General features: G+C 44.9%; 1 protein-coding gene across 2 annotated transcripts in view; it reads left to right on the top strand.

Moving 5' to 3' along the window:
• FSTL1 (follistatin like 1) overlaps positions 1–13,107 on the top strand; it is a 99,793-nt gene that overhangs the window by 14,853 nt on the left and 71,833 nt on the right. For both annotated transcript variants that reach the window (XM_053970143.1, XM_053970142.1), the window contains exon 3: positions 9,145–9,275. In XM_053970143.1, the coding sequence (XP_053826118.1) occupies positions 9,201–9,275 (75 nt within the window). In that variant the 5' untranslated portion in view covers positions 9,145–9,200. The remainder of the gene's footprint in view (positions 1–9,144; positions 9,276–13,107) is intronic.

Below are 13,107 nucleotides of genomic sequence, written 5' to 3'. Positions count from 1 at the left end.
GTTTGACCCAACTTCCTGAAAAAAAAATTCACTTCCATGTCAAACCACGACACATGGACACCTTCCCACCATTTCCTTGGAGACCTTGCCTTGGGCTTTTGCAGCCCACAGTTTTAGTGCCCAAATTTTTTGTGTCCTGCAGGAGGAACTCCACCAGTCTCCTGGGAAGGCACCCCTCATCCATGTTGTGCTCCTCTTCACTGATGATAATTGACTTTTCCTTTCTGAATCTCCTGGGCTGACTCCCTGGCAGCTCCACAGCCTTGGAAGCATCTGGTGCATGTAGAGAGACAAATTGTCAGGGAGAGAGGGTGAAAGCAGATGTTTAAAAGACCCATAAAAAACCTGCTGGTGCCTGCTAGTGAGCCTTGTGGAATGCTGATTTGTATGTATTTCTGCTTATATAAAGCTGGTCCTTTCAATTGCCTGGTATTTTTAGTAGCCTAATCATTTGCATAAGAATACAATCTTGTTTGCTTGGGAAAATTATATGACCTAAATCACTGCTTCAAACTCCTAACCTTTTCCAGCATAACAGGCTCTGGTACTTGGCATTTACACACAGCAATATCTTAGGCTTTTACCTATGAATTGCTAGACTCCAATTCAGAGTACCTTCCAATATCCATTTGTATCTTCAAAAAGTAAAAATAAGTTTTACTATATTTCTTCCTTTAAAATATGTGGCTGCTTTGGTAAGATCATGTTTGCCTATTTTGCATGGACTTCAGTTCATATGGATGGAAAATTAAAGGTATTTATAACTCCATACATATTTTGTATCTGAGCAATTGTATGCATCCTGTCCTAGCATTAACTAAGCAGAAACAAAATCTTAGTTCATCAAACTAAAAAGTTTCACTAATTCAGTTTTTTGTTTCTTCTGAGTTTTAATGTCCAAAACCAGAGTTTGGTTATTCTAATCATCAAGCCAGAAAAGATACCACTGTTGGAGACCAGGCATATACATCTCATGAGGAAGTGCAAGCAATTTCCCAGCACTTCACAACCTAAAATACATTTGCATGAATTCCTGAATGAAGACTCATCAGTGAGAAATACCTCTAGGAAATTAGTCCTGAGTCCTCATACAGCATCAAAGAGGCCATGCTGGTTTGGAAGTGCTTTTCTTAGAGAAAAGGTTAACAGCTTTGCTGCAAGCTAAATTTTTTTGCTTCCCAATGGCTGTTGGAAAGGCTCACTGTGAATTGAGTAGGTCTGAACCTCAGCCTAGTGCAAATTACTATTCATTCAGTGTTTCTTCTTTGTTTTACTGTCAGTGTTCCTGAACTTGCCTTAATCCGACTTCCCAAAAGCATGACTAATATCCTGTATTTTAGCCATATTTTATTTATGGTAAAAAAAAAAAAAAAAAGAATAAGATGAAAAAGTTTCAAATCTGTGGCTGCTCTGGTTAGATTTCTATTGTCACATCAAAGGAGAGGATGTGCTGGTTGTCACGCAGTGTTGGCAGTGACTATTGGAGAACAAATAAAATAGAATGTGCTGTTTACTGAATGGTCACTGCAGAAAAAGGTCACTGTCCTATTGCTCTCTGTCCTGCATCTTGTAGTTCTGAAATGGCTGTGAAGGAGTGAGCATCTGGTTCACAACCCAGCTTGCTTCCCACAGGTCAAGAGCTGCAGGAAGCCTCACCCTCGTGTGCCCAGGCTTTGCCTGATGCCTCAGCGGCTCTGAGGCAGGGCTGTGGCTGCTGCACAGATCTGTAGCACAGTGCAAACGAGGCAGAGCTGAAATAGGAAACAGGGCGTGTTGGCAGAGCTGCTTCTGGGTGGGCTCAATGGAGGAAAGATGTCAAATGCTTTCTCAAGCCATGCAAAGTGACAACCGGCTGCCTTCCCTTCTGCCTCAGCTAAAGTTCTCAGGGTATTTTCTTCTTAGACAGGGCTTCAGGTCCAGCCAAGAGTGTGAATTGCAGGTATAGGGAAGGTGGGAGAAAAAGGACCTCAAATTTCTCCAGCAGGCAAACCCCTTGTCCTTGCAGGCTGATGCGTCTCCTGGCAGAGCGGGGAGCCGTGCCCTCTAGTGGCAGAACAGGAGAGGGAGAAGTTGAAAACCTTTTCAAATATCCAGTCCGAGGACACCAAAGCAGTCTGGATGTTCTGACCCCTGCCAAAATATTCGGCCTCTGATTAGGCTTGTACTGCCCTTGAAATTCAAGCAGCTCCCCTGTGAGGTGGGGTCCCTCATTGCAGCCAGGTTTTCCTTGCTGCAGACAGAGGCTCGCCTGTGCTGGAAATGCCATTGTCCAGGTGGGATGGCAGATTTTGGAGGAGTCCTCCAGCTACTTAATGAGAGCGTGTTCCCTGCCAAGCACAGCTATTGCAGCTCAAAGTATGCAGCCAGGGCTGTCAGCATTTGAGTGCTTCAATACCTGATCTGTCTCAGAGTTTTATAGTGAGTGCATCACACGGCAAAGTTAGGAAGCTCCTAGTAGTTCATACTGAAAGATTAGGTTGATTCAGATTCAGATGTGGGAGAAAAGCAAGCAGAAGAGTTTTCCCACTTGCAGGGAGAGCACAGTCCAAACAGATTTTGACAAAAGCACCTGTGATTAGAGTGAGTGATCTTTTTATCAAACGGTGAATGTTTTGTCCTTGAAGAATGAGTTTTTTATAGTTGCTTTTAACCTAGAGGAGTGTAGCAAAAGGACTTTATGTGAGCTACTTCAGCACAGCACCTGTATGATACTTGAACAACTGACCATCCCTTGCCATCATGCTACAGATGCATCACAGTACAGGCACATCCACCCCTGCTGAAGGGATCTTGCAACCGAAATTAGAGGATCCTCAGTTTGCAGACTTCTTGAATACTGAATAAAATGATGTTGCTGCTCCTAGGCACACACAGCCTCCACAAAAATCCTGCTAACTTCTCATTCCTAATGAGCTTTGTCACTAGAGAAAGTCAGCAACACCTTTTCTCATACAAAACTTTGGCTGCTGGACTCTCCCCTCCTGCATCTTCATGTGCACACGGTTGGGTGCTGGTGACACAGGGTCATGCCAGGAATCAGTATGTGGAGTTAGGAAGAGATAGAAAGAGGAAAGTAACTCCTGAGCATCAGGTCCCTTGATCTGTTTCCTTATCAGTACAGTGGCAAGTTACCATGAGCTATAGTTCAATACCTCAAAACCTGCCAACTTTAAGAGGACTTTCCAAGTAAAACTTCACACAGTTTCCCCTTTTCTGCCTCACCTTCAGCCTTTCAGCAGAATGGAGCACTAGAGCAAGGACACTTTCATCACAAGGCATCTCTCTGCCTTGGTCTCCATTTTCTACCAAAACAATCCCAGAGCTCAGAACTTGGTATAACTCTTGTTGCTGGAGGAACATGGAACATGTTCATAGATAGCTGAAAAATCTGTATGTGACTGTGGTTGCAAAGATATCTCACCAAATGGATCTGTCTGTGCTTGGATATTATATTAGGTGCTTATGAGGTTTTTCTGCTGTGGAGAGCTCAGGAGCACTTAGATATGTGTATAGCAATCTTTGAAACAACTAAAACAGTTTGTGTGGGAGACTCCATGGTTAGTCACACCTAAAATGAATTACCAAGGAAGGCTGGTGCAGTAGTCTGTTGGCTAAGAAAATATTTCTTTAGCTCTATGCATAGCAGGAGGCTCAGTTCACTAAACCCAGTGGACCTGGAAACATTGGTTTCAAATGATGAAAGAATTGATTGAGATTTTATAGGTGTGCCAGAAACAGTAACAGGGTGCACAATCACGGGCATTTTATTTCTTCACAAATATGTTAAGAGCCTAAAACTGTTGGCTTGTTGTCTTAATGGGTTTTTTTCTGCTTTATTTTTGCTTTCAAGTGGGAATGCAAAGCCTGAAGTTTCATCAGGTTCATAAAGGATTTGCCAAAGTTCCATCAGTGAAATAGGAATGTTGTCATATCCAAACTGAAAGACCAGAAAACTTATATTCCCCTAAATGTTTGTTTGCCACTCAAACAAAATGTCTTTAACAGCAAGCAAACAAAAATAATTTTAACAAATTAATAGCAATAGAAATTACTTTGCAATTGAAATTTGTGTTCACTGGTGTATTACCTGTATGATAGTACTGCTAATTTTTTTGTTGCTCACAGAAATTTCAAGAAATCAAAAATTAGGAAATTCAGAATCATATAAGCACTAGCAGGACAAAAAAATGCTGTTTGGAAGAGGACTTTCAGCTTTTCTTTTTGCACAAGAAGCAAAAGCTATTCTTGCCATTTGGAAGCAACTTCTATGGATTCTGAATTACTAGAAAAGAGTCCTCTCAGTTTCTAGTCTATTCTTCAGTTTTGCACAAATGTTTCTTGTTTGGAAACTGTGTATTGTGACATGCACTCAGTATGTTAATCCCTTAATTTATTTATTTATTTATTTAATGACGTATTTAAAATCAGCCTTTTCTACCCAAATAGACATCTGGCCTACATAGATTCAACTTGCAAAGGCATTTTTTATAACTACATATTAAAATACTGTCTCAGTTCATTGGACCCTGTATGATCATAGCAACAATGAAGTAGCAAAAGACATGGAAAGTCTGTTTCCCTGCAGCTGATGGGGAAACATGATTTTGTAGAAGGGGCTTATTTTCTATGCAGTGGAGGACCACAGACAGCAGCCTGATGCTGGGAGGCCTTTCTGTCTGAGAAGTGACATGGCTGACTGTTTTAATATTTTAGAATTCATTTACTTGTAGCTCCCACTTCCACCACACTAAAACACTCATTTTGGTGCCAGACTAGTCACTCATGGGAAGTCTATTGTATATCAGAAGGTGGCTTAGTAAACAATATCCACCCTTCAGAAAAGATTCCTGTATTTCCTATAGTGTCTGATAGACTATAGGCTCCTATAAACTCCTATATTTTATTATGTCCTCATTAGAGGAGAACAAAATGCAGAAGTGCTCATCTCAGGTAGCTTTAAATCCTTGTTATTTAGCAGATGTTGCAATGTCATGTCATGTTCTCATTCTCAAAAAACACCCTCAACTTTTAAAAGAAACTTCACACAACAGTCTAGCTGTTTTCACATGCTTTAGCTGTGAAAAGGCAAATATTGCACTGGAAACATCAGCCTCAGTCCTTTTCCCTGTGTAAATTCCCTTCATGGTCCTTTAGAAATCCTTGTCTAGTGGAAAGTGCCCCTCCCATAGCAGAGGAATTGGAGCTGGATGGTCTTTAAGGTCCCTTGCAACCTGAACCATTCTATGTTGCTGTGATTCTAAGGATGAAGTAGTTCTTCAAGGATTGTCTTCTGCAGTGTAACAGGATGGTGAGGAGAGGTGTGCAGTGCCTTGAGAGTCCCACCTGCAAGTGCCTCCATCTCCCAGACTGCTTGGCGGGAGGAAAGATAAAAGTTGTGACTGCTGCACTGGTGTGAGTCTCAGCAGTACCAGTGTGCTCCCACCTTTCATCTGCCTCTGTACTGGAGGAGTGGGCTCAGCAGAGCTGAGGGATGAAATGCATCAGCAGAGGTTGGTGAAGGAGTCTGCTAAAGGTCCATCTCTCCTGTGCCTCTGCATGAGCAGCCCTTCACATCCCTCAGAGGAGAAGTATGAGTACTGCCTGAGTATGGCAGAAGCACTTCTTTTGTTTCCCAAGCCGGCACTGACTGTGAGGCAAAAGATAAAATTTGAAGGAAAAAGACATATTTTTTGAGTTGTTCCTTATTTCAAATGTTCAATTCTGCTTCCAGTCTTAAACAATGCCTTTGTTCACAAAGTTAGGACATTTCCCTTGCCCAGGAGGGAGCTTATACACTTCAATTTGCAGACAGTGCTTGGCATATGGTTTTGCTGCTGCACACAGAAGCATGAATGAAATGAGCTTCGGGCTTCCAGGACATCTCATGTCACCTCAGCCAGGGTATTTGTTATGCCTTCCCTATGCTGAGTGATCCTGGTTGACACACACACAGCCCTAAATTAGAAGTTTTAAACTGAGTTAGTTTTCTTTTAAACATGTTTTCTCTTCATTGTTATGGCTTGTTTCCAGGGGCATGATTTGCCCTTGGCTGATTGAACTGGGCTACCAGTCAGTCAGAGCCCCTGCAGAAGTGCACCAGGTTTGGCCAGCTGTGTTAGCAGAGGCTTTGTCTATACTGGCAAAACTCAACTTCTGTATGACTTAATGGTTATGTTCCCTGGCCACCCTTTTTGTGCCAGTCAGCTCTGGCCTGGAAAATGACTGGATACCATTTAAATGAGAATTTGGGGAAGAGCAGTTCCCAATTATTTTCTTATGAACTGATTAACCCTGAGTCTGGTGTCAGTTTCTGTTCACCTCAAAGCCCCCTGGAGAGGTCTGGGATCAAGCCCAGGATGCACTTTTAAGGCTCTGAAAAACTTACTGCATGGATATAGGTAGCACCTTTCCTGGTGTTTGGCAGCATCTCTAGGTCTACAGATGTATGAACAGGCAAGAGGGGTTTGAACACAGCCACCCTGTGCTGGTGGAGAATTTAGGTAGCTCAACATGACTGATGCCCATGTCCCACTGCCCTTGAATCTTTCATTCTGTTTTGTTTAATAACAGCGATGCAACCTGACCTGGAGGGAGCCATCACCTGGCTAAAGCATAGGTGAGGACAACAGGCAGTTCTGCTGCTGAGAGAGACACAGCCCTCCCATGCACAAAGGGACTGTGGTGGCCTTTGTTCACCATCACAGAAGCAATGCTGGGGTCAGGGCAGGAGACTCATCTGCTTGCCATGCAGCAGTTTCCAGCAAGTCTCCTTTCATTCTGTAGTGCCACGGGCTGGCATCTTTTGTGGTGTTTTTTGGAAGATACTTCTATTTTGATAACCCTTTGGCCTCCGCAGTAGAGATGCAAGTCTCCTTGAACCAAACTCTGTGTGGTGGTCTGAGCAAAGTAAGTTTACACAGGTAACATTTCAACACAAACAGAATCTGCAGCAGAATATAGGGTTAGCATTCACCCTGAGGGCACGATGAGCTTTTCAATGAGAAAAATGGGAAAATGGAGATCAGATTATGTAAACCATCTCTGCTTCACCCAACTAGAAAAATCAAGCCAGGTAAACCTGCAAGATCCCAGCTGTCTTACAACCTTGACAAGTAGCACGGCCTGGAGAAGAGGCTGGTGGCAAGGAGCAGTCAAGTGCCATAGTTAGTGGCCTGCCAGCCCTAGAGTCAAAGCTGGATATCTCTGACTGTGGTAGGAAGGCAGTCAGGAGGAGAGCTGGGGGTGGACTGCTGCTGTGAGAAGGCTCTCTCTTTCTCCTGCCCCTGTCTTTTTGGACTCACTGTTGTTTGAACAGAGTTAATGTTTGCTCTGGCCCCATCTGCTCTTCACAGAGCTTTCAGTAGTGAATCCAGCTATGGCAGCCTGATATTGCTTCACAAAATTAGCCCTCAAAAGTCCCTGGGATAGCTGCTGAAGGGAGAGTCACACCTCAAAAATGGTACAAAGCTTCCAATAAATGAGGTGGAATTGCTACCCATCCACAACACAGGGACACATTTGCCATAGGTTTCCTTTACACAGAGTGGATTCTCTCAGCTCTCAGCAGAAACTCATAGGAGGGGTTCTGTTCTTTGAGCAGCATCCAGCCCAACAGGATCCCGGTTCTCAATTGCATTTCTGAGATACTGGTGACACATAACCAGAGCTTTCTTTATCTGTCTTCTATGAAATGAGATGTTTGAAAGACTCAGAGTTGGTTTCTTACAATCTTCTTCTCTCACATCCTGCCCATGGTGTGGCCCACTGGTCTGATCTTCACCTGTGCCACTCAGTTTTTTGAGTTTCAAGGTTGTAGCTACAACCACAATGTCATCTCCCTAGCCTCCAGCTGTTCCAGGCTGTCAGGATCAGATGTGGAGTCCCCCATAGAGGCATGGCACTCTGCCCATTCATACCTTCAGATTCCTCCTCAATCAAGATAAGCATTATGCTGAAACCTGGATGCCCCAAGAGAGCTATTATCTGGATGTTATTTCAGCTAGCACTTGAAAAGCTATTCTGTATTCATTCTACAAGGGTACCTATACTAATCTGCTCCTGGGATGAGACTGCAGGGATTTCAATGCACAATCTGAATTTCTCTCCTTCTGGATACATTTAGAAATAAAATTTGTCTCTTTTCTTAGTCATGTTTTACCTTGTTTTTATTTTGTAGTTGGAGGTTTGTTACCTTCCTGTTTGTTGAAATCTTCCTTACAATGAAAATACTTTATTCTGCTTAATGGCCATGCTTCTTCCAAAACACCTCCTAAAGTCTCACAGTACCTTCAAGGGTGGCATCTGTTGCAGATGGTACTTTCAGAGGAGAGACAAATGCTCCTCTTTATTCAACTCAACACAGAATAGATGTACCAAATTCTTCACACACTCCCACTTCTATTATGGAGGGGTGGGCTGATGAAAGAGAACATCTCCCTGGGGATGAATGGATGCTTCCCAGCAGACCAGGATGGTGTAGCAAGGCTGCACAGTGCCTATGTGGTACCAGCCCATATTGCAGAAGCTATTCCTGGAGCTCCTGTTCTGAAAGATGAGGAAAGGATCCCTGCGTGTCTCCTGGTATAGACTGATGTCAATCACTGGCCACACTCTTATACTCAATCCTAGATCAGAGATATTTTCTGCTGTCCCAGCCAGCCTCTGCAGTGCAGTATTTGTGCAGCAATAGTTCCCCTGTCCCCCCAGGACTGCTACAGCTCCAGTGTCTTTTGGCAGAGCTTCTGGGATGGATGCAGTGTGCTTTTGGTCATCCTGCCCCCACCTACCAGATTCTCTAAGCATCTTTTATAAGAATTCGTCCAGTTCTTCCAAACTAGGGATAAGGGCATAATTTAAGCAAGCAGACCAGTTTTCATCTACTGTCAGGAGATTTCTATTCTGCTTTACCTGCATGGAGGATTGCAGATCATTTCATCTCAGAAGAAAGCCTTTGCTCTTGAACTGGCTTGGATGTACTGCAAACGGGCTGACCTTCACTGCCCACATACTTTTCAGATATTTGGCTTCCATCAGCTATCAACTGGGTGTGTTGAAGCAGATGAGATTGACCCAAATTTACACAGGTAAGACAGGAAACATCTTGCTTAGGATTTTCAGATGACTAACATGACTTTGTGGTTTCAGATCAACCTGCCAGAGAATGACAGGTGCAGTGGAGAGAAGGCAAATTTTATATTGGGATGTCACTTCACCCATCAATTGATCTCCCGTCTAAGAGCAAAGCAATAGAAAGGAGTTTGGAAGGAGGAAAAAGGGTAAGTCATCTCTTTGGTCTGTGTACAGACTTTTATTAATGTGATGTGCAAGATAAGCTCTAATTCTCCTCCTCCCTTTTCAGTGTCCTTTGAACAAAACCTTAAGGTGAAAACACTTTGGTTCTGTTAACGTGAAAATTGCTGCCACTTTTCCTCTGCCTCAGCAATGGTGGTGCTAAGCACTCCAGGTTTTTTTGGCCTCACATCTGTCCAGTCCCACTAAACATTCTGGCTGTCTAGGTCCTTGGCTCCCTGTTGAAACCCAAAGGGAGACCTGCACAGATGCCCACAGTGCTACAGAGCTGTAGGCAATGGCAGATGTGCCTCCTGCTATCCTAGCCCTGCTATGGAAAAAGTCACTCTGTGGAAGAATACAAATCTACAAGGTTGTGGCAAAAGCATAGTAGCCCTCATTTGCTGGACTGGGCCTCTGAGAGTTGGAAACTTTTCTCACTGCAGCCTTTGAATGCTGCCTTCACCTAGCTTTCCAGCCTTACTCCCTCCTAGGGCACAATTTGGTCAGCAGAAGTGCTTTGGCCCATAGAGATTATGTTGTTTCCCCAAAGAGAGCACAGCTTTCTGGCCAAAAGGATTTTGTGGCCAGCATAATCACATTTACATGAAGACTTTTTCCAGCTTTGCTATGTTGTTTGGGACTAGAGAATGGTCTGAGGGTAAATGACACTCTTGGAGATAGAGTTTTGTCAGAAAAAGTTCTAGTGCCTTACTCTTAACAGCTACCCTTCTGGTTCTGTATCTCTGATTATTTTTAGCTTGCCTTTGCAATAGACAAACCCATACCTTTCTCATTAATAATGTGAAACTTTCCAAGTTCAGAGTGCACATTTTAATTAAGTCAGTGTTTGCTTGAAAGAAAATGATATTGCTGCACTTTCATTTGATAATTCAAGTAATACTCGCTGAGTGTTCAGTGCTGACCTGCAAGCCTTCATATTTAAAACAAAATGGGAGGAGGGGGAGAGGAAAGGCAATTTTTTGGCAAGGAAACTGCTGCCCTCAGGCTATTAATGCATTTTAATCCTGAACAGAAAATGAAATCACTTTGGGCGGGTGCCAAGCAATACAGTGACTTTCCTCTGATTTTAGGGAATTCTTGAACAGCCTGTCCTGCATGGACTAAGAGCCATATTCTTCATTTTGCTCTGACTTTACACCCATTTTATATCCCCACCCATGCAGTGTCCCATCAAAGTTCCCTCAGATTAACAAAAGAAAAGCAATCCTCATTGCTGCTGTTATTTATTACTCTTATTGTGACTCCGGGTCTGTGTTACTGTTGCTGACGCTGGACTTCATGCCTGCAGAGCCAGCGGGCACATTTTTTCTTCTGATTGTGCTTTTGAGCATAATTACCTCTATATGGCTTTTTCTGGTCCCCTGATAGTGTTACTTAGAAAGAAAAAAGTCTAAACCTCTTCCTGCATGGCAAAAGACCTGTGAGAATCATCAGGCTGCTCAAAAAAGCTAAATAGCATCTCCTTGTCACTGTTTTGTCCCAGGGCATGATTCATGGTCCTGTTTAGCTACCCTGATGCTGCAGTAGTGACAAGAGGGGCTGTCCTGCGGCGTGGGTTTTTGCTCTCCCCGGCTGCACGCGGCTCTTGGGAGCCCGGCTGCGGCGTAGCTTCCACGTGCTGCCGGGGTTTGCTGCCGCGGGTTCCCGGACACGGCTCCGTGTCTCGGGTGCGTGGGCTGGCCAGCCTCTGTTACCGTGCGCTAGGGACCCGGCAAAGAGGAAGGAATTTGTCCATTTACTCCGTGCTTAGCAGGAATGGTTTATTGGTCACACGGCGCGGTTCGATGGAAAGACGCAACCGCTCCCGGCACTCGCATGGGAGAAAATGGCGGCTGACTGCCGGCGGGATAGGGCTTTATGGAGGGGCGGGGCGAGAGGATCCACGGCCGGCCGGCTAATAGGGGCGGCTGCCGTGGCGGTGACGCCAGCAACAGCGACCAACCAGAGAACCCCACAGGGGCGGGCACCGAGCCAGAGCGGGCTGAGCGGGATCGTGTGGCTTGGGGTGGCCAGCACGGGGTTTCCCGGGGCCGGACGGCAGGGTGGTTACAGGAGCGGCACAGGGGTAAGGTCCGGCAACAGGCAACATGGGGCCAGAAACCGCGGGGGGGAACAACGCGGGGGAAACGCGGGATTACAGAACTTGACTTATTTTAACATAAATTAAAAACCCTAATCTAAACCCAAACTCCGGGATGCAACACTGTCCCACGTTATTTTTTCTGCTCACCTGGGGGCTTCTGGTTACCTCTTATCAGCTTGGACCTGGCATAAGATTCTGTGATCTGAATCAGATGAGCTGAGTTATTTGGCTGGAAATTACTCCAGTAAAATGTCTGTTGGATGAGTGTGCTGATCTGAGTGACTGCCCATTGATGGGGAGGTGCAGGAGCAGGATGGTTTCAGTTGCTGGCAACCCACACTTTAATGTCCTCTGATCAGTAGCTGGTAAGATGTTAGTTCTCTCCTTGATGTGAGCAGAAATGCAAGCATTGCATAAGAGGAGAGCAGAACATGAGGGAAGGAGCAGATGGGAGCAGAGTAGGGGCATGGGGGGCTTCTGGAAACACAGCAAAGGAGGTGGGCTGGAGCTGGATGCTTTGTGGTGACTGGTGAGAAACTCAGGGGAAATTAACAAAGAGACAAAGCTCAGCAAACAAAAAAAAAAAAAAAAATCTGCACAACACTAATTATCAAGGAAAATATCCAAACCTAGGCAGGAAGAGCCCAGTAGTGGGTGGAGAATTGAGGCTTTAAGGAAAATTCTGCTTTGACAGAGAGGAATGGTGTATTGAAGGAGAAGGTTTTAACAGGGTCAGACCAGAAAGGGGCACAAGGAAAATAAGCAATGAAGACCCAGAGGGAGCTCAGAGAGCACAGGCATCATCGAGAAGTTGGGGTGGTATTACCTCATTAGATGAAGAGACAAGGACAACAGAGTGCCACAGGCAGTGCTGAGAGGGAAGGGAGGTAGCAGAGGGCCTGAGCCACACCCAGCAGTTAAAGTGGAGCCTGCAGCAGAGGCACATCAGCAGGACATTGGTGTGATGTGATGTGATTCATTGTGATGAAGCAACAAGCACACCTGGCTCTCCACAGTCCAGGTGAGAGCTTGTCATTTGAGCAGATGGAAAGGTACCTGGCCACACCCACAGGTGTGACTGCAGAGCACCTCCAAGGACAGCAATTTAGCAGCAGTGACATTGCACTCTTCCTGTAGGGCCAGGAGTTGGACTTGATGATCCTGATGGGTCCCTTCCAACTTAGCATATTCCATGACTGTATGAAATTCCATGATATGTAGGGCCTAGGAGACACACTGGTGACACTGGATCTTCTCATGGCTCTACAGGCCACTTACCACCCTAGGACAGAGTAAAGGAGAAGCACAGCCTGAGCTGTCCCATGAACACCGTTGTGAGGCTGATAGGATGCAGAGACCTGCATCTGGCACAGCAGGGAAATGCAGTGTTGCAGACACACATACATCAAGGTGTCAAGTATCTCCAGTGCTGTGATATAAAGATGCCAGGAAAACTGGTCGTGGGACAAAAAACCTTAAGTCCCTGAAATTTGATAAAAAATTTTAAAGTCTGCCTAACAGAAGAGAAAACCAAATGCTTTCCTGGAATTTGAAGACATGGGATGGAGAGTTTGTCAAGGCCCTGAGGGCACTGTCCCTCTCCTAGAATTTTGGTTGGCAGCTTCAGACCAGCTGGCTGGTCGGAGCTGGTGAGAAAAGAAGAGCTGGGAGAAGCTTTTGTGGAGGATTCCCTATGAAGCTCTACTGAGATA

The sequence above is a fragment of the Vidua macroura genome, chromosome 2 (genome assembly GCF_024509145.1).
Source record: "Vidua macroura isolate BioBank_ID:100142 chromosome 2, ASM2450914v1, whole genome shotgun sequence".
NCBI classification, from domain to species: Eukaryota; Metazoa; Chordata; class Aves; order Passeriformes; family Viduidae; genus Vidua; species Vidua macroura.
Note: the sequence above shows the minus strand (reverse complement) of the source record. Positions and strands in the feature narration are given on the sequence as shown.